Genomic DNA, 22,037 nt, shown 5'->3' with positions numbered 1-22,037 from the left:
ACCCCCTTTGGACTTATGACCTCCCCCGCCCCCCCCCCCCCCCCGCCCACACTAAGACTGGAAAAAATTGTGACTTCCTACCTTAAATATCATTAAGCAAATTATGAATAATACTGGCCCACCAGCGTTAATAAGCTAATGTTTCAAATCTACACAAATATATTGAGTAATTTCAGTTCCTATACTTTTTTTATTTTAGCAAAGAGATTTCTTACCCCCCAAAATATGCTGTCATTAATAGTAACAGGCTTCACACAACCATGTGATTTCACTGCTGCTTCCTGTCTAGACAGTGGTGGTGTTCTTCCCGGCTAGCAAATAGTGTGTGCACACTTTTCAGCGAGGTCATCTTGTGCAGTGGATAAACTAAGAAGAGCTCAACCAAGTACTTCACAGAATGAATGTGTGAAGATGGTAAAGTGCAGAAAATAAGATTGCAACTGTTTAATGTATGGCTTTACAGCGATCGAAAATAAAGCTCATTGTATTGTGTATGGTCAACTGCAGAATGCTGATAGCATGAAATCTTCAAAATTAATTTGGCATTTGGAAAGTAAATATTCACAGTTAAAGAACTCAAGAGACTTGTTCTTTAAGGGAAAATTGAACAGTTTGAATAGCCAGCAAACACTGATGTTGAATATAAGTAATGTCAGTAAGAATGCTCTTGAAGCTTCATATCTTGTGTCACTTCGTATTGCCCAAAGATGTAAGGCACATACAATAACTGAGAATCTCATAATTCCTGTGGCATTAGATATGGTTACAAGTGTGCTTGGCCATGAAGAGGCAAATAAGCTTAAAGCTATTCCTTTATCAAATGATAGAGTTTTGAGGTATATTAATGAAATGGTTGACATTTGTGAGCAGTTGGGGAATTTTTTTTTTAAATGGTGTGAATTTTCTGGCTGTTCAGTTTGATGAATCAACAGATATTTCAGGCTCAGGGCAGTTCTTAGCTTTTGTTCAATGTAGTTCATATACTACTGCTGAGGAAAATATGCTCTTCTGTAAAGTGCTGCCTAGCCACACAACTGGTGAATGTCTATTTAACATGTTTGAAGCTACCGAATATTTTGAAATTGATTGGGGACAAATCTGTTGCTATATGCAGTGACAGTGCCAATACAATGGACTGGCAAGAACAATGGGCTTGTTGGACGATTAAAAACAATTATGCCACATGCAATTTGGATCCATTGCTTCTTACATCAGCAAGGACTTGTTGCAAAAGGAGGAATGCCTTCTGAGTTGCATCAGGTGTGTGAGGTGTCTGTAAAAGTTGTGAATTTCATAAAAAGTCGGCCTCCATCAGCTCACCTGTTTGCAGCTTTATGTGATTAAATGGGCACACGTCATAAAAGTCTTCCCTTGTATGTTGAAGTGAGGTGGCTCTCACGGGGAAAAGTGTTAGGCAGCCTTTTGAATTGCAAGCTGAAGTACTTGTGTTTCTACAGGATCAGGGTTCTTCTTTTACTAAATAGTTCAGCAACCCATCACAACTTCTTCAGTTGGATTACTTAGCCAGACGTCTTCAGTCATCTGAATGAGTTTTTAAGGATGACACAAAAACATAATTGTGTTGGGAGACAAAGTGAGAGCCTTTGGAAAGAAACTTGGAGCCTGGTCTGCTCAGCTTCAGAGTGGAAACTTTGAGTCATTTCCTCCGAGTTGCGAGTTTATGAAATTGATTGCCGATGCCGAGTGTGAAACAATTAAACATTATGATTGAACATATTCTTGAACTTAAAAAGCAGCTGCAGGATTACTTCCCACCTGACAATGAACTTGGCGGTAGGTGGATAATTAATCTGCTCAACAAAAGAGTAGTTGAGTCTGCTGAATTTACAGGAAAATTACAAGATAAACTTATTGAGCTTTTATCTGATAAAACACTTCAGTGTTTGTTTTCTTCAGAAGACATGTGCATGTTTTGGATGGCACAGAAGCATGAGTATCCCGAACTTGTAACTGAAGCTTTGAAAGTTTTTAATTCCATTCACAATGTCCTATTTATCTGAATTGGGATTCACATTGATGGTTGCGATTAAAAACAAAGCAATGAAATAAATTATCTGTGGAGAAACACCTGCTGCTGAGCGTTTATTCAGTTCAACCCAAAGTAAAAAAGAAAAATTAGCTGGTACAGAATGAGCACAAGTGCCTGATTGAAGGACTGTATAAAACTTGCAATTTGTAAAAAGTGAATTTACAGTTTTTTCTGTGTAAAAATGGACTTTGATCTGGCGCACACAGGTTTTTTACTTACCTTCGATTATGACCCCCGCCCCACCAACCTGTCCCTCAAACCCCCCTCCCTTTTCCAGGGATTATGACTCCCAGGTTGAGAAACACTTGATATGTAGCAACAGATTGCAGCAGGAGGAACCATGAGTTATATTTACTTATTGCTATAGGCATGCCTTGAAGTTGGTATGCCCAGGATGTGTTAAAAATAATACTAACCTAAGAGATATTGGTGCAACTGTTTATAAAATCACAGAATTAATGAAAACCTCACCCAGATGAGATGCTGTGTTTCGGGACATTAAACCTGAAGTGTTAAGTACATTAACAGGCATCTGTGTCCTCTGTCCAACAAGATGCACTCTGTGCAGTAGCATTGGATTCAGTTTCTGAGAACTACCTTGCACTGTTTGCAGCTTGGGAGGCTACAAAGGATGCAATGAATCCTTAAAGGAGAGTACAAATTGGTGGCATTGCACCTAAAATGGAAAAGTTTTTAATGTCCTCGTTATTGTGCTAAGCTGAAAAATCCTACCTATGATAGACAATCTGTTCAGCCTCTACAGGGTCAGACATCTCTTCAACAGAAGGTGAATTTCTTACGAAAACTATGTTCACTTCAGTCCATCCGATCAGATGAAAGCCGCCACTTATTCTGGGAGAAGAGTTTAAAGATAGTTGACATGTCTGAGCTTCCAAGGAAGAGAAATTCTCAAGGAAATATAAATAGGGACAGGTGACCTCAGCTATCCAAATACAGCAAATGTATTTTTTAGAAGAACATCTGCTTTACCGTAATTGACTTTTTACAGTGTCCAGCATTCAATCAAGATTTGAACAGAGACTACAAAATTATTCAGCCTTGAAACTCTCTGCTCGAAACATGAAAAACACAGGTGCAAGATGTGGTTGTTTGGTTCTGATTTCAAGTAGGATCAGCTGATTACTCAGATTTATCTATTGCAAACCAACTGTCAGCTTACAGAAAGATAGTTTGAAGTCAGTTCAAAAATATGTTTGCTCAGCCGGATTGAATGTCAGCTGTTTTCCAAGGTGATGAAGTTGATAACAATATTTTGATGGTATTGGCAGCCAATGCTATACGTGAGTGTAGTTTCAGTGCTCATCATTTTAAAACATGGTTTCGATCTATAATGGACAATCCATGTCTCAACTGGCATATGATTTTATATGTACACAAGAACATAACTCACTCACAGCTTATAGGTGTTGCCAAAGAGGTAATTTAATGAAAACTAGGGTGAAGCTTGTTGTCTGAAACTGTCAACTTTGTAAATAATTTTTTTTTAAATTGTGTTTTAAAAATAAGGCTTTGGATGAGTAGTTTTGTGCCCGAACTGAATTTGTCCACCTTTTAATAAAGATAAATGAACTTTTTGTTTCAAACTCACGGTTTCCTTTATTAATGCAAACTCTACATATTTTGGGGGGTCAGGAGGAAGCTATAGCTCCCCTCCCACCGCCCTCATTATCTATTCCTGAGGTTCGTCTAGAGTAAGTCCGTGGGTAGGTAGGATAGTTAGTTTTTTTGTTTTTGTCAAAGCAAGCAGAGTTTCTAACTTCAAGTGGGATTTTTTTAAAGAGACTTAAAAATCATGAGACTTTTTAAAATAAAAAAGACCCAGAATGTTTGGGGAGGGTTTGGTCTTCTGGTTCGAATGTTTAGTTTTCATGTTTTTAGCTCTCTTCCCTCCTCCTCCCCCCCCACCCCCCAATATTAGGGCTAGAAATTTCCTCTTCTAAAAAATGAAAGCTGAGATTCTCATAATTACCCAACTCCAGGAACTGGGGCTTTAGGAAATATACCGAATACTATAAGGCTTGCAATAAAATCATTAGAGTTGGCAATATTGAATAATCTTTCCTTATATATTGGCTTTTCTGTTGCAAGCTTCCTTGTAGAACACTTTCAAATAATAAAGCAGCGCTTTGTTTTCATCATATCTTTGCATTTTGGTCTCCACTTTTAGTGTTGTGGAGCTGAATATTTGGTTCATAAGAATACACAACTTTATTAAAGTATATCTACATAAAACCAAACTTGGAATGGAAAATCTGATATGAAACTCAGAAAATTTGAGGATTGAGAACCTGCGTATTAAAATGCTTCTGTTTTTGTCATATTTGCACTATTCTTAAAATCAACTTTCAGTTTTAAAAAAAAAAGTCATACCAGTGTTTTTGGATGGAGCAATAAGTGATAATTTGCAAGGTGGTTTGAAAATTTCTTTTACTTTATGAAGCATCTGTTATCAGACCATGTGTGTAGTATGTTTTTTTTTTTTTTTAAGATAGTACACCAAATGTATTCAAATATCCATTCTTCTATCACCATTTCAATCAGAGCTAGAATTGTCATTGTACTTGATTAATAAAGGACTGATAAAGTGGAATGGAGCTGGCTGGCGTAAGCTATAATTTTCCTTTTGTTAGTTCAGCAGTATATTTCCAGTTACATCAGAATCTTTCCTTTGAACTCCCACTTGCAGGGAAAACAGTTTTAGAAGCAGGTTTAATTTTAGAAATAGAAAATGGTAATCTGTTTATTTCTTCAACATTTTATATTCAAATACTATTTTCATTAACTGTGCTTATGTTTGTAAACTAGCCAGATGCTGGGTGGGTGTGGGTGTGGGTGTGGGTGTGTGTGTGTGTGTGTGTGTGTGTGTGTGAGAGATCGATCTTCTCTGGCAGACTTAATGTATTATCTTGTAATGAGACCTCTTAAATACACGTTGAAAATTAAATCTAAAGTTAGCCATGGCTTGTCTTAATAAATGTTCCATTTGCAGCCCACAAGTTGACAAAATATCCATCTGTTCTACTTTCTTAATAAGTAGGGATGCAATTTGGTCATGGATTCCATGGCTGTGTCTTCCTCCCTTCCCCTCCTCTCCTCCTTTCCCCCCTCCCCCCCCACACCACCGCCCCCAGTGGCTGCAGCCAGAGCCAGGGCTGTGTGCCCGTTGCTTTGGCCAGAATCGGGGCTGCGACAGGGGCTGAAGCCAGTGCTGTGTCCCCCTCCATGGTGGTGGCCTGTCCATGACTTTTACTAAAAATAACCATGACAAAATCTTAACATTAATAATAAGCAACACTTGTTAAAGAAACATTGGAGCAAAATATTTTAAAGTAACATCTTTACAAACCATATGATTTTTGAATGTGCCTTAATTGCAGAGTTGTTGACGTGAACAATAGAACCCCAACAGGCTTGTTCTGCCTACTGTCCTGGTCCTGTAGACTTAGGTCTCATACTTTTTTCACCTAAACTCATCAGGTAGTTGCTTACTCCTTCCAGTTGTATGTTATTGACCACCTCTAAAGGAGTCCCATCCTTAAATGACTGTAAGGCTTTGAACGACACAACTTCTGTTGTTCAGGGGTACCATGAACGACAAAAGTGTTGCCGATGAAAAGCGCCGATCTGAACAGCACTTTGTCTGCAGGAGTGCTATCCACCGCTTGTTGGGGGTGGAATTTTTTTTGTTGGCGGGAGAGCTGTGTCCCATGGGCTCACTTGCTGCCCCTTCACCGCCCCGGAGCCTACAGCTGATGCTGACTCCACTCCGCTGGCTTCCAGCATCACCTGCTGCCGCAGGGTCCTAGTGCCCCCCTCCACTATGGCCAGGGCAGGCTGCCCTTCCCCTGCCCTTCTGCCCTACTCCTGAGCCTCTCCAATGCCCCGAACCCCTCATCCCCAGCCCACAGCCCTCACCCCTGCACCCACTCCTCTCCCCAAACTCCATCCCAGAGCCTGCACCCCCATCCCTGCCCCAGCCCGGAGCCAGCACCCAAACTCCATCCCAGAGTCTGCACCCCAGACCCCCTCCCCCAACCAAACTCCCTCCCAGAGCCTTAGGCAGGTGGGGGTGGAATTTGGGGGGGGGGCAGGTTCTGGGCACCACCAAAATTTCTACAAACCTGCCACCCCTGGAAGAGGCAGAGCAGGGATGGAGTAGTGATGCAGCCCAGTGCAGTGGGGGCGGCTTTAACAGAAGTAAATCTAACTAAGTGCGTGTTTTGTCCTTTGAGTGAGGTGCATTACTGTTGGTGGCGCTTAGCACTTTCCAGGAGGGAGGAGCAGGGAGCCACACGCTCATGGGAGGAGGTGGAGAAGAGACGGAGCAGGGGCGGGGCCTCATGGAAGGGGTGGAGTGGGGGTGGGGCTGGGGGCAGTGAGGGGGCTGTCAGTGATGCGGCCCTCGGGCCAATGCACTAGTCCTCATGTGACCCTCTTGGTCATTTGAGTTTGAGACCTCTTGAGCTACACCTTTTAGCGGCATAGCCATGTTGCTAAAAGGTACATCGTGTAGACAAAGCCTTAGAGTAGTTATCAGGATGTAGGGCTTTGAGGTGGTTACGAGCTGGTGAGGAAGGAATTGGGGAATCACAAAGGCTTTTATCAAGTATGGGAACTGATGAGGAGGGAAAATTTGATATGAAAACTCACAGTTCGCATATATTTGTAGAGAACTGTGCTGATCCTATGAAAAAAGTTATAAAATTTTAATTAAGTAACTTCACTGTTTAATTGAGGTAAATGCTCAAAAAATGTATACTTAAGATATAGATGGCCCTATTTTAAGGGAGATGTGTGACCCAGTTTAAATCTATTTTCAAGTTCACACCTAATTCCTTCAGTAGAAAAAACAAATAAAATGAAACATATGCTGTTTTTCTGTGGATTAAAGGCCTCAAAGATTAATTTTTTTAAAAAAATAGGCTTCTTTACAAGGTCTTAAATTACAAACATATTATTTGGCCAATCCCACCCCATCCTATTGCAGACTCTGGTGGCATAGATGTTTCTGTAATGGATTTTCTTTGTTTTGCAGCTGCTGCGAGAGCTCAAGCATCCAAACGTCATTTCTTTGCAAAAGGTGTTTTTGTCTCATGCTGACAGGAAAGTGTGGCTTCTCTTTGACTATGCTGAACATGACCTCTGGGTAAGATGAATTGCTTGTAGATAATGGGTTTTGGGTTTCAGTCAGGAACAGATAAACTGATAAATGATAAGTGTACCACAACTGAAAAACAATGTGTGTGGGGAAAAAGATGTCTCATACTTGTATAGTGTTTGCTACATTGTTAATCTTTATTTTCAGAAATAGTATTTAGACCTGCATTCTGCAGTGATATTTACAAAATTAATTACTGTAATATTTGTTCAGCTATAGTGTATACCTTTCTAATCATTATTTTATTAATAAGAGCTTTTGTATTTTAGTTGGATTGCTGTATTTTTGTCTGAAAATACCGTTTGACATCCTTTGGAATGTAAGGAAAGACTCTGGGACACACAGCATGCATCACAAACTGAGATCAGTGGTGAAGTGCACTGGAACATGCCTCATGCTAACTTACACTGTATCTGACCTGTGAATAAACCAAATAGGCTCAATCAAAATGTACAGACATAAAAAGTTCATTGACTTACTTCAGAGTTGGGGTCTTCCCGCTGATCTCATGTTCTCCCTCTACGGCTTCATCTTTTTTAAAATAACTAACCTTTTTAGTTGTGAATTAGTTTTTTTTTTAAAATATAAATGTACAGCATCCAGAGAAAATAAAATAGTAATGCCAACAGAAGTGCCAGGCTCCCCTGTTAATTTCTTGTCATTAACTGGAAAATTTAGCTGTAATGTTGGTAAACAAGTACCCAAACCACCATCATTCAGCTTGATTTCACGGAAGTTTAATTTAAAGGGACACAATCTATTTTGTTTTGGATTCTGAGCATAGCTGTCAAATCCTTTGACCTCCTGTGACAATAATAATAATAATAATTAATAATAATAAAGTGTTACGAGGTTTCAAAAAGAGGGACACAATGAAAATATCAAAGTTTGATGTGAGATGGGATTTACTTATGTACATATATAAAGATTTCTATAACCCCTTCCATGATTTAGCATTTCTGCTCTCTGTAACTTATAATAATGGACAGTGAGATAAGAACAGGTATCTCTTGGATGGAAATAAATTTGAATCTAAAATGTGTTGTGCCTTATAATTAGGTATAGTTTAGTAGGATATGACTAAGGACTAGTGCAAAGAGAAACCATCCTCAACTATAATTTGACACAGGTGTTCTCTTCCAGTTTTAGTACTTGTTATATTGCTGGTATTAAAATTTAAAACTTTTAGGCTTACCTTTTACATTGGTATAAAAGTGGCTGTAATCATGGTATTTATCTTGCAGACTGCTAAGTTCTGGAATGTAGAGAGCACAAGGCTAATGTGGCCCCTTTTTCATGTTTTGCCCATGTTCATGAAATGATAAAGTACAGATGTTTAGGAACACTTGAGTAATGTTTTATTATTATTTTGAAGATAGAAAGTTCTGAATTAGCTCCGAACATTGTGGTGGACAGTTATACCTAGGAGACAATGACCCAAATATCAGCAGCACATGAGCAACACCCAGCTTGAGGTCCTTGCATTTTATGTAAACACCTGAATTCCATAGCTGTTTTGTCTTCTGGATGATGATAGTACCTGCATGAAAACAGTCTGGCTGTGTTATGGTAGTGCCTAGAGGAGACTCCGACATGGATCAGGCTCTACCATGCTAGGCACTATGCAAACACATAACAATCCCCTGACGCCAAGGAACTTGTAGAAAGGAGGAAATACTTGAAGTGGTAGCTAACACCATGACACAGCCTCTTCTGTTGAAGGTGGTAGCATCGGACCTTTAGGCATCACAGTTTACAGTCTAGAAGTCCTCTTGGACTTCATTTGTTCTGGGTATGCAAATAAGCATAGCAATAATAAAAACTTTCTACCTATGACTTACCAGATGATTATTAACTTTGGATGGATGGTGAACCTGACAATGTTCATGATTTCTTCCAACAATTACTTCTTAATTTTAGGGTTTCCTTTTTCAGAAGGGTGGAAGCAAACAGCTGCACACACATGCATTTCCTCGTCAAGCTACTGTAAAAGAGAGTTTTTAAAATTCCAAAGGAAAAAGTTTGATGCAAATATTCCCTTGCAGTGATTGCAACCCAAATATTGCATTGTGCTAGTGCAAGAGAACCTGAAAGTGATACGGACTATAAACTGACTGATTTATTATTATTGTGCTGAGATGCAAAAAATAAATTGCATGTCTAATGAGAATAGATTAGAGTTGTATTCTTTTCGTTTTAATAAGCTACCACGTTAATGAGGGGTTGAGGAAATTGTTTTGAAAACTGACTTTTAAACTGGTGGTAACTTTAAAAAAAATTTTTTTTTTTAAATTTTGGTAATTTATATAAAAAACTTCCTTGGGATGATATCTTTCATTTTAATTTTCTTTAGTTTTTACCTGTAAATGAGTGTTTTGTATCATAATACTTTAGATGCTATTATTCTTGTAATAACTTTTAAATTACATGGTTTTAAAAATGTATAGCAATAAAAAAAGATTAAAAAAGCAACTGACAGGGCTACATAAGGAATCACTGGAGATTTCTCTTTTTTGTAAAACATTATAGATCAAAACATTACATTTTTTTTCTTGTTACTATTGATATTTTTCTCTTCCAGCACATAATCAAGTTTCACAGAGCTTCTAAAGCAAACAAGAAACCAGTTCAGTTACCTCGGGGAATGGTGAAGTCATTATTGTATCAGATCCTAGATGGTATTCACTACCTGCATGCTAACTGGGTGTTACACAGGGATTTGGTAAGTTGACCTGCAGTGGGGATTAACACGGGGTAGAAGATTTGAGAGCAAAGATTATTGTCTTTACCAGTAGTCATTAGCAAATAGACCTTTATGTGCTAAGAATGTAAAACATATGTGTAAAGCCTGCTATTATTTGACACGCATTTGATGATTCCATTCTTATAAAAATGACGCATGTCTGATTGGTTTTTATTTTGTTAAGTCATTAGAAGTTGCATGTGTATGTAATTGGGGGTGGATATTTGGCTGTCAGCAACTTTTAAAGTAAAAAGGCATGCACACAATTAAAAAAAAAATTATCTGTTAAAAATGTCAGAGGAGATACTAATATATATACTTTAATACACTGGAATAAAAACATGAGAGGTCTTTCAAAAGCTACCAACGTTATTGCTCTGTAGATTTCTTTGAAGGCCTTTTGCGAATAGCCCTTGTTTATTATAAATACATTACAAGCAAAACTTTGACTGCCTGAGCAAGTGTTTATTAAAAATCCAAGTAAATTGCAGTTAACATGTAAACTTGATAAACACTTTTTCCAATTCACTATACATTTAGTTGCCTCTGGAACATATGCTCATGACTTTTTGCATAGAATAATAATAGATGGTGTGTCTGACTGTTCCATCTTCAGAGTTAAATCCTAAATTGCCCTTTCTTACTGCACAATTATCTGTAGCTTTTATTCTTTTCTTCTAAAAGCCAGTAAATATAATGAGGTTTTTAATAGCACATTCTTTTCAAACTATCTCTGAACATAATGCTGTAAATGATAATTTAGCTCCTAATCACTGAAATTTCAGTAATGCATATAAGTAGCGTATATAGCTTCTGATGTAGAGCTAGTTTGACCCTTCACATGCGCATGCCTGCAGTGCTAGTGTTGATTTATACTTAATGCATTAAAGCCCATATTAGCTACTGCAGTGTCAGTTTTTAGGCCTTTCATCTAGTTTAATGATCCTCCTTGAAATGTAGTTAATGATGGTTATTTTATCTTTCATGTTCATTTCTAGCAAATGTTAAAATAGTGCCCATAGTACTGTGTAAATGGATGAAACAGTTTTATCCTCTCTGTAAAATTGAATTTTCAGAGAACTGAAAATGTAAGGAAACTTTGTTCATGAAAATAAATAATTGTACTGCGTGGCTATTACTTATAATTCTCTGACAGTGTTATAAACTTGAAAAAAGAAGCCTCAACCACTCAATGGAAAAGATTTCTTTTGTAAAATTTGTGGTTAATATTTTTTCATTACTTTATGAGCTAGAAGAGTTAACTTCAAAAGTATGTAGAAATACATAGGACATACGTTCTTGTAATTGTTTAGAAACATCTTGTTTCAAACCAAAATACGCTGTTGAGTGGTTTTTTGCAACTTTATGCCTGCTTCTTTATCTTTCAGTATATTTGTTAGAGTGGTAAAGAAAGCAAGAGAACTGTCCTCAAGAAGCTAAATGTTGCTACTGTTTGACTTCCTACAGTTTCAGAAAATTTATGAACACCTTTAAAAAAAAAAAAAAGTGATCTAATCAGAGTGCAAAAATTAATCATACATTGTGTACTGGATGGCTCGGGAGATGGGTAATTTATGACAGAGCCTTTCACATCTAGGTCTGTGAGTTGAATATGATCTTAAGTTGGTAGTTGCCAAAAGTTGTTGCCAAAATCATGGCTACTTGGTGACGTATGTGAAATGAGTTGGTGGGTCTCAGTCCAGCATGCAGGTTTGCCCAGTGCAAATTGGCAGCCGCCTTTTAGTAGTTTGAGCAAAGAGCCAAGAATCGGCGTGGAGACTGAGCTGCCTTTTCATCCTAAGAAGCTGTCCTTGCAGAACACTGATGAGGTTTGTTGGCCAGAAAGTTTATTATTTAATATGTTTATTACAGTGGTACCTAAGGACCTGATGAGTCTTGGGTGATATTGTGCTAGGCACTATACAGATAAAGAGCAGTAGACTGTCCCTGCTGAGCTGAGAAGCTTATAATCTAGACAGAGACCAGGTGAGGGAAGGGATATAGCACACAAGCAGAGTGAACAATGTGGTGGCAGCAAATGTCATATTAGGGGCCACAATTTTTGTGTGTGGGGATTTAGTTCAGAGGGTATAAGTTAAATGAAAATAAAAAGGGAGGGGAATGGGATTGATGGGGACAATACAGGGAGAAGAGGGTAAGAGGAGAGGGTGTGGAATGAAGCTGAGGTGAAGAGACACTGAGGGAATGAGAGCAGCAGCAGGACAGTTGGAGCAAACAGCTGATCAGCACAGGGCACAGAATGTCCAGTTAAAATTGTAGAAAGTTGTTCACATGCCTAAAGGATCAAAGGCCCTTGCTTTGACTGCATCTGTCCCTGCTGGCTGGAGTCTCTGCTGGCTCCTCTCTGCAGTTTTCTCCCAAGCTCACTTGATGGGGAAAGGGGAAGCATCACCTGGGTGCAGGTGCTCCCAGAGTTCAAGGGTCTCCCCTGCTCAGTTTTTGGACCAAAAGGGTGCTGGGGGGGGGGGAGTAGTAGCTGTAGTTGGACCCCATTTTACCCTCTCCCCTCCAGTACAGAAGCTTGTTCTGTGGCTGACCATGCTATATATGTTCACACGCAACTTCTATTTCTGGGTTGTCCATCAGAAACATTCACCAGCAGAGAAAATCACTCAATTTAAAATGTATTTAAGTTACACTTTAGGGGATAATAGTGTATATATTAGAGGTGTTTTCTTTAGTTATTCCAGGGCCATTGGAAAATTGTTTCTCTTCTGTGGAGATTGTCTGTCTGTAAAATACTTGCTTGGTTCCTTTTTTGAATCAATATTTCTGGCGTTTAATGAGGCAGTACCATACTAGAGCAAAATGAGTTTGCAAAACAGAACCTGGGTGGGCCTGTATCTCTAGCTATCAAAGGCAGGGTAGTAGAAGTTCATGCTTAATTTGGGAGTAGAAAATTGAATCCAAATGTAATCTATTAAAAAAATGTCTTTTGCCAGGATATCTGAGTGTGCAGGGCTAAAATACCAGCCTTATAACTCTCCAGCAATCCATTAACTGAGTAAAATGTTGCTACTCTGTTTCCTTAAAAACTCTCCTTGTCATTGTAAGTCAAAATGCGTTCTCTCTTTATCGCAATTGTAGGTATGTATAACATGTACAGTAATGTGCAACAATAGCTTAATACATTTATCTTCATTTTAAAACTATGTAGGAGAGATGGGAGAAATTACAGGAGAGAATTCCAAGGATAGAATCATAGGACTGGAAGGGACATCAAGAGGTCACCTAGTCCAGTCTCCTGCACTCATGGCAGGACTAAATATTATCTAGACCATCCCTGACAGGTGTTTGTCTAACTTGGTCTTAAAAATCTCCAATGATGGAGATTCCACAACCTCCCTAGGCAATTTATTCAAGTGCTTAACTGCCTTGACAGGAAGTTTTTCCTAGTGTCCAACCTAAACCTCCCTTGTTGCAATTTAAGCCCATTGCTTCATGTCCTGTCCTCAGAGGTTAAGGAGAACAATTTTTCTCCCTCCTCCTTGTAACAGTCTTTTATGTACTTGGAAAACTGTTATGTCCCCCCTCAGTCTTCTCTTCTCCAAACTAAACAAACCCAGTTTTTTCAATTTTCCCTCATAGGGTCATTTTCCTATAATAGACCTATAATCATTTTTGTTGCTCTTCTCTGGACTTTCTCCAATTTGTCCACATGTTTCCTGAAATGTAGTGCCCAGAACTGGACACAATACTCCAGTTGAGGCCTAATCAGTGTGGAGTAGAGTGGAAAAATTACTTCATGTGTCTTGCTTACAAGACTCCTGCTAATACGTTCCAGAATATTTGCGTATTTGTGTGTGTGTGTGTGTGTGCGCGCAACAGTGTTACACTGTTGACTCTTTCTTAGCTTGTGATCCACTATGACTCCCAGATCCCTTTCAGCAGTACTCCTTCATAGGCAGTCATTTCCCATTTTGTGTGTGCGCAACTGATTGTTCCTTCCTAAGTGGAGTACTTTGCATTTGTCCTTATTTAATTTTATATTGTTTACTTCAGGCCATTTCTCCAGTTTGTCCAGATCATTTTGAATTACTCCTATCCTCCAAAGCACTTGCAACCCCTTGCAGCTTGATATCGTCCACAAACTTTATAAGTGTACTCTCTATGCCATTATCTAAATCATTGATGAAAAAAGTGAACAGAACCCAACCCAGAATTGATTGATATGCCCTTCCAGCATGACTGTGAACCACTGATGATTACTCTCTGAGAACAGTTTTCCAACCAGTTATGCATCCGCATTATAGTCTCTCAATCTAGGTTGTATATCCCTAGTTTTGTTTATGAGGTGGTCATGCGAGACAGTATCAAAAGCCTTACTGAAGTCAAGATATACCACATCTATCATTTTTTACCCATTCACAAGGCTTGTTACCCTGTCAAAAAAAGCTCTTAGGTTGGTTTAACACGTTTGTTCTTGACAAATCCATGCTGACTGTTACTTATCACCTTATTATCTTCTAGTTGTTTACAAATGGATTGCTTAATAATTTGCTCCATTATCTTTTCAGATACTGAAGTTAAGATGACTGGTCTGTAATTCCCCAGGTTGTCCTTATTTCCCTTTTTATAGATGGGCACTATATTTGCTCTCTTCCAGTCCTCTGGAATCTCTCCGGTCTTCCATGACTTTTCAAAGATAATCACTAATGGCTGAAACAAAAAAGTCATTTAGCACTTCTGCCATTTCCACATTTTCTTTTATTGTTTTTTCCCCACTCATTGAGTAATGGGCCTACCCTGTCCTTGGTCTTCCTCTTGCTTCTAATGTATTTGAGAATGCTTTCTTGTTACTCTTTATATCTCTAGCTAGTTTAATCTTGTTTTGTGCCTTAGCCTTTCTGATTTTGTCCCTATATACACCGCTACCTTGACATAACTCGACCCGATACAACACGAATTCGGATATAACATGGTAAACCACTGCTCCAGGGGGGCGGGGCGGGGCGGCGCAATCCCATGGATCAAAGCAAGTTCAATATAACGCCGTTTCACCTATAATGCGGTAAGATTTTTTGGCTCCCGAGGACAGCGTTATATCGAGGTAGAGGTGTACTTGTTTGTTTATATTCATCCTTTGCAATTTGACCTAGTTTCTACTTTTTAAAAGACTCTTTTTGGGGTTTAAAATCATTGAAGATCTCTTGATTAAGCTTGGGTGGTCTCTTGCCATACTTTCTATCTTTCCTACGCAGTGGGATAGTTTATTCTTGTGCCCTTATTAATGTCTCTCTAAAAAAACTACCAAATCTGTTGAACTGTTTTTCCCCTTAGACTTGTGTCCCATGGGATCTGATCTAACAACTCCCTGAGTTCGCTAAAGTGCATTCTTGAAATCCATTATTTTTATTGTGCTGTTTTCCCTCCCACCATTCCTGAGAATTATGAACTCTATCATTTCATGACCATTTTCACCTATGCTGCCTTCCGCCTTTCAAATTCTCAACCAGTTTCTCCCTATTTGTCAAAATCAAATCTAGAACAGCTCTCCTGTAGTACTTTCTCTATCTTCTGGACTAAAAAATTGTCTCCAGTACATTCCAAAAACTTGTTGGATAATCTGTGCCCTGCTATGTTATTTTCCCAGTAGATGTCTGGGGAGTTAAAATCCCCCATTACCGCCAAGTCCTTTGCTTTACATGATTTTGTTGGTTGCTCAAAAAAAGGCTCACCCCTCTCTTCTTCCTGGTTAGGTGGTCTGTAGTAAACCCCTACCATGACATCACCCTTGTTTTTCCCTCTTTATCCTTATCCAGAGTATTTCAACAAGTCTGTCTCCTATTTCGAGCTCAACCTCAGTCAGTGTGTATACATTTTTAATATATAAGGCAATATCCCCTCCCTTTTTTCCTGTGTGAACTTCCTGAGCAAGCTGTACCTTTCTATGCCAATATTCCAGTCATGTATTATCCCACCAAGTCTCTGATGCCAACTTTGTCATAGTTTATTTATTAACTAGCATTTCAAGTTCTTCCTGCTTATTCCCCATATTTATCGCATTAGTATACAGACACCTAAGAAAATAATTTGATTCCTCCCTGCCCCCCTCCCCCATGTTTTCTCTTCTCTCCCTTGTCCCTGCTACAACAGCCCATGCTTTCCCCAGATTCTGACCCTTCTCCCAGGTCTCCATGTTCTTGACTTACCGGTGGGCTTTTGTTACCTGCCCCATCGAACCTAGTTTAAAGCCCTCTTCTGTAGGTTAGCTAGTCTATATCCAAGTATATTTTTTTTCCTTCCTCGATAGGTGGACCCCATCTCTGCTTAGCAATCCTTCTTCTTGGAACAACATCCTCTGGTCAAGGAAGCTAAAGCGCTCCTGGTGACAACATCCTTGGAGCCAGGCATTCATTTTCAGGATGCATCTGTTTCTGCCTGGGCCCCTACCCTTGACTAGAAGGATCAAAGGGAACACCACTTGTGCCCCCAGCTCCTTCACCCTTACTCCCAGAGCCTTGAAGTCACTTCTGATCTGCTCACAGTCATACCTCGCAGTATCATTACCTGCCCCCATCGAACCTAGTTTAAAGCCCTCCTCACTAGGTCAGCCAACCTGTTCCTAGACAAAGAATCTATATTTTTTTTTTTTTAAGTCGACGGTAGAGTGGCAGGTCAATTCTGCTTTGAAGAAGAAAGAACTCCATGTCTCTGAAAAGTATTTTGTCTCCACCTGAGACAATTTAGTAAACTTTCTTAAAGTTAGTATTTAAATGGTACTAGTTAGGCATTGAATTTGAAGCTGGTGTTTTGCTGGAGAGTTAGCAGTCAACAGTACATCAGTTTATATTGTGAAAGCTGTCTTCATAATGAAAGAAGCTAAAATCTAGCTTTTAGAAGTAGGTGTGTATGGTGATGGAAGGATATTCTGTATGAAACAGTAAAAACTGCAGAAAGACTATAATTGCTGAATCTGTAGTTTTCTTGCACCTGCAGTTTTTGCAAGTCCTGAATCTTTCTTTAGAAGGATAATACCTAGGGTTTGGGCAATAACCTAACTCCTGTTTATGCAGTAATGTGCTGAGAAAATCACCTTTTATTTTTGTAAAAGCAGCAAAGAGTCCTGTGGCACTTTATAGACTAACAGACGTATAGGAGCATGAGCTTTCGTGGGTGAATACATGAGACATGCAACCGACAAAGTGGGTATTCACCCACAAAAGCTCATGCTCCTATACGTCTGTTAGTCTATAAAGTGCCACAGGACTCTTTGCTGCTTTTACAGATCCAGACTAACACAGCTACCCCTTTGATACTTTTATTTTTGCGGATTGCCAAACTAGCCAATCCACAAAAATCACTGGGAGTCCTAAAATGGCTATTTCCCTCGGAAATCATGCAAGAATGGGAATTTGCATTTAGAATATAATCAAAACTGTATGTGTATACACCCACATATAAACAGGAGTATTTTATTATAATATGTTTGCCAAATCTGTGAAATTATAAAAGCCTTTTTTTGTTCCTTTTCTTTCCTTCACTTCTATTGTATAGCTTCTTAAGGTTTTATCTTAACCGTTCAATGTCTGTTTTATCTAATTCTTTTCTTTAAATACTACTAGTTTTGTTTTTGACTGTCCTTTTATATCTCATCTCAAACACTTCTCTGATTTTCCCTTGTTCTTAATTTTCCTTCTGCTGTCTCTTCCCAGGTTACTACTTTCTCTTCATTGCATTCCCCCTCTCCCCTTATTTTCTTCATTTTTGTCTTCACTTCTTTCTCAGCATTCTTTTCTGCTGTCCCTCCTCTCTTTCCCATTGTTACTGTAACCCCGTTGTTGTCTCTTCTTTCCCCTTCTTCCACAGTACAATGGAGGGGTGTGTGTGTGTGTGTGTGTGTGTGTGTGTGTGTGTGTAAAAAAAAAAAAAAAAAAAAAAAAAAAAAAAAAAAAAAAAAAAAAAAAAAATACAGGAACAGCAGGTTTTTCTTCCTTCTTGTGGAGGTGGGTGAGAAGCAGGCAAAGCAAATAGCGGATCAAAGGATGCCAATTCTTCACACTAACAGTATGAGCCAACTGTCCCTTCTCTGAACTGAGAACCTGAGCACTGAACCCAGCAGCATAGTAAAGAGACCAACAATGAGCTGCTGCTGCTCCTGTACTGTGGTTTGGCTGGGCTACTAAATCCTGAGGAGGACATCCTTGGAGCTCATGGTTCCCTATCTTCTCTGTTCAGGGGTACTCCAGAATTTTGATGCTTTATCCTGTTACAAGGATGCATCACTAATTTTCTCCTCAGATTAAAATGAAAAAATTCTTTTCATAGAACTCTACTGAAGAAGAGAAATTAGTGATCTATCTCTGATTTGTAAGCAGCTGCTTAAATACACATTAGTAAAAGAAAACTACATTTTCTTCAAACCTATATACTTGTGTATGATGGTTCCTGTATAAAATACAATGTATAAAAATATTTTGATTCTTGAGTAGTCTGAAGTTTAAAAAAAAAAAAAGAAAAATTTTTTTTGTGTTCAAAGATTGGGATCAACTTTTAGTAATCCGCACACTGAAAATACAGTACACTCACTTAGGCCTTGTCTACACTAAAAGGAAAAGTCGATCTAATCTACGCAATTTGAGTTGTGAATAGCGTAACTCAAATTGACATAGCTTAGATCTACTTACCATGAGGTCCACACTACGCGATGTTGACGGGAGACACTCTCCTGTCGACTCCCCTTACTCTTCTCGATCAGGTGGAGTACAGGAGTCAATGGGAGAGCGATCGGCCATCGCTTTAGCCGGTCTTCACTAGACCAGTTAAATTGACCGCTGATGCATAGATTGCGGCAGCGTCAATCCTCCGGTAAGTGTAGATAAGCCCTTACAATTGGCTAGGGATTAAACTTGGAGTAAGGTATTTCAGTGAATCTAAGCAATGTCTAGGGTGTTTAAATGGCATGCTTGGTGTTGCCTGCAACCTATTCATAGTAGACCTCAGGTAGTTCACAAAAGTAAAACTTAGTAGCATTAAACTTAAGTACAATTAGGTATGTAAGCGCACCAGAATAAGGAGAGTGGACTTCAAAAAAGTAGACTTGAACAAACTTGTAAGGTCCAGTGAAAAGAAGATCTAAGGGACGAAGGAGCTCAGTGAGCTTGTATTAGTGTTGTAGCCATGGTGGTCCCAGAGTATTAGACGGGGTCTGACCTGAAGAAGAGCTCTGTGTAAGCTCAATAGCTTCTCTCTCACCAACAGAACTTGGTCCAATAAGAGATCGTACCTTACCCTCCTTGTCTCTCAGGAGAGCTGGAAGTTTCACAGACACAATATTGAAGGCACAGTAGCAAACTATTCTGATATGAATGCAAGATATGAAGACTAGTAAGAGGCCAATCTAGCTCCATCAGGAGCTCTTTAATGACCTGAAAGTCAAAAAGGAATCCCACAAAAAAGTGCAAATATGAACAAATTGCTAAGTATAAGTGCAAGAGAACAGCACAAGCATGTAGGGACAAATCAGAAAGGCTAAGGCACAAAATGAGTTACACCTAGCAAGGGACATAAAAGGCAATAGGAAGAAGTTTTATAAATATATTAGGAGCAAGAGAAAGACAAAGAAAAAGGTAGGGCCACTACTTAGTAGGGGAGGAGAGTTAATGATGGATGACATCAAGAAGGCTGAGGTTTGTCTGTTTTTTGCCTCTGTTTTCACTAAAAAGGTTTATTGTGACCAGATGATTAACACAGTTAATATTATCAAGCGGAAAGGAACACAAAACAAAATAGGGAAAAAACAGGTTAAAGAATATTTAGATAATATGGGTGTATTCAAGTTAGTACCCCGGGGTGCTTAAAGAACTAGCTGAAGCAGTTTCAGAAACATTAGCAATTTATTTTCAAGAACTCCCAGAGAGTGGGTGAGATCCCAGACGACTGGAGAAGAGCAAACACAATGCATACCTTTAAAAAGGGAAGCGAAGAGGACCCATGAAATTATAGATCAGTCAGCCTACCTTTGATACATGGAAAGAAATTGGAACAAATTATTAAACAATCAATTTGCAGGCACCTACAGGATAATAGGAGAAGTAATAGCCAACATGGATTTGTCAAGAACAAATCATGCAAACTAACCTAATTAACTTTAACATGATTATTGGCCTACTGAGTAGCGTGGAAGCAGTAGATGTGATATATCTTTTAATAAGGCTTAAGTAACCTGTGACATTCTCATAAGCAAACCAGGGAAGTATGGTATAGTTGAAATTACTAAAAGGTGGTGAACAATTGATTGAAAAAACTGTACATAGGCTGCCTCTATACTACGAGCTAAAGTTGTGATTCTCCTGCTTGTGTACACATCTAGTGGAGTCCCACAGGGGTCAGTTCTGGGTCTGGTATTTAGTCAACATTTTCATTAATGACTGGGATAATAGAGTGGAGAATATAAAATTTGGGGATGGAGACAAGCTGGGGAAGGGTTGCTAGCACTTTGGAGGACAGGATTGGATTTCAAAACAACCTTGATAAATTAGAGAGTTGGTCTGAAACAAATATAAAATTCAGAAAAGACAAGTGCCAAGTACTATTGTTAGGAAGAATAGTCAGTAGTACTGCAGTAAAGAATCTGTGGGTTATAATGGTTCACAAATTGAATAGGCGCCAACAGTATGGTGCAGTTGTGAAAAACTAATATTCTGAGGTGTATTAACAGGGGTATTGTATGTAAGACACAGGAGAATATTAGCCCATTCTATTTGGCACTGTTGAGGGCTCAGCTGGAGTATTGTGTCCAGTTTTGGGTGCCACACTTTAAGAAGGATATGGACAAATTGGAGAGGGTCCAGAAGAGAACAAAAATGATGATAGGTTTGGAAATCATGACCTATGAGGAAAGGTTGAAAAACTTGGCATGTTTGTTCTTGAGAAAAGAAGACTGGGGAACGGGGATCTGATAACAGTCTGTAATAGCCCTTAACATATTTGTAGAGACAACTGTAGCTAATTTTTCTCCATGTCCACTGAAATTGGGACAAGCAGGAATGGGCTTAGTCTGCAGCAAGAGATATTTAGGTTAGATGTTAGGAAAAACTTCCTAACTCTAAGGGTAGTTAAGTTCTGGAATTGGCTACCAAAGTATGTTGTGGAATCCCTGTTGTTGGAGGTTGTTAAGATAACTGTCAGGTTAGACAGATAACTGTCAGGGATGGTCTAGGTATACTGGGTACTGCCCTCTCGAGGTCCCTTCCAGCTCTACATTTCTGTTTTTCTCTGTGCAAGTATATTATAAATGATGTAGTGTTGGTTTTTTTTCTAGGACACTAGTGACATAAATTCAAAAAGTCAAAGCATATTTTGGTAATGGTATTCTTTAATTCTCTCTGTAGTATGGAATCCGTGGAAGGGGTAATTGGAAGAAGCAAGCTAATGTGAGGGAGATGCCTACTACCTGAAGAACAATATTTTTGATAGAACATCAATGTAGTGTCACCTTTTTGTAAACTTTTATTATGCGTACCTTTAAATTACTTCAGCAAATAAATGCCAAAGTTCACTTAGAGGTCAAATCAATATATAAACATTTTACACTCTGCTTTTGATGTCATGACTGACAGCAATTCAAAGTCATTTGGTTTACTATTGCTCGGTCTGTAGTTCTCAGTGAGCTTGCCTTAAAGTACCTCTTATCATTTTAATACCATATTGCACTTAAATTTGATGATTAAGAGCACATTTATTATAACAATGCAATTAGGTGGCATAAAATGTCTAACATAATTATAGGTGCCAGTCCTGTATCAAAGAGCTAATCTCACACTTTAAAGTCACAAAGTAAGAAAAGGACTGACCATAGATATACACTAGAATCTGAGTTACGAACCCCTCGGGAATGGTGGTTGTTTGTGTCATAACTATAAAGGGAAGGGTAACAACTCTCCTGTGTACAGTATTCTAAAATCCCTCCTGGCCAGAGACTCCAAAATCCTTTTACCTGTAAAGGGTTAAGAAGCTCAGGTAACCTGGCTGACACCTGACCCAAAGGACCAATAAGGGGACAAGATACTTTCAAATCTTGGGGGGTGGGAGTGGGGCTTTTG

General features: G+C 38.9%; 1 protein-coding gene across 3 annotated transcripts in view; it reads left to right on the top strand.

Annotated features, from left to right (window-relative positions):
- Positions 1–22,037, top strand: part of CDK8 (cyclin dependent kinase 8) — a 154,178-nt gene that overhangs the window by 70,502 nt on the left and 61,639 nt on the right. For 2 of the 3 annotated variants that reach the window (XM_054015399.1, XM_054015398.1), the window contains exons 3-4: positions 7,107–7,217; positions 9,811–9,951. In XM_054015399.1, coding sequence (XP_053871374.1) covers positions 7,107–7,217; positions 9,811–9,951 — 252 coding nt within the window. Of the gene's footprint in view, positions 1–7,106; positions 7,218–9,810; positions 9,952–22,037 lie in introns of those variants that run through there. The other variant, XM_054015402.1, reaches the window with a different exon arrangement.

Source organism: Malaclemys terrapin, chromosome 1 (assembly GCF_027887155.1).
Source record: "Malaclemys terrapin pileata isolate rMalTer1 chromosome 1, rMalTer1.hap1, whole genome shotgun sequence".
NCBI lineage: Eukaryota > Metazoa > Chordata > Testudines > Emydidae > Malaclemys > Malaclemys terrapin.
Note: the sequence above shows the minus strand (reverse complement) of the source record. Positions and strands in the feature narration are given on the sequence as shown.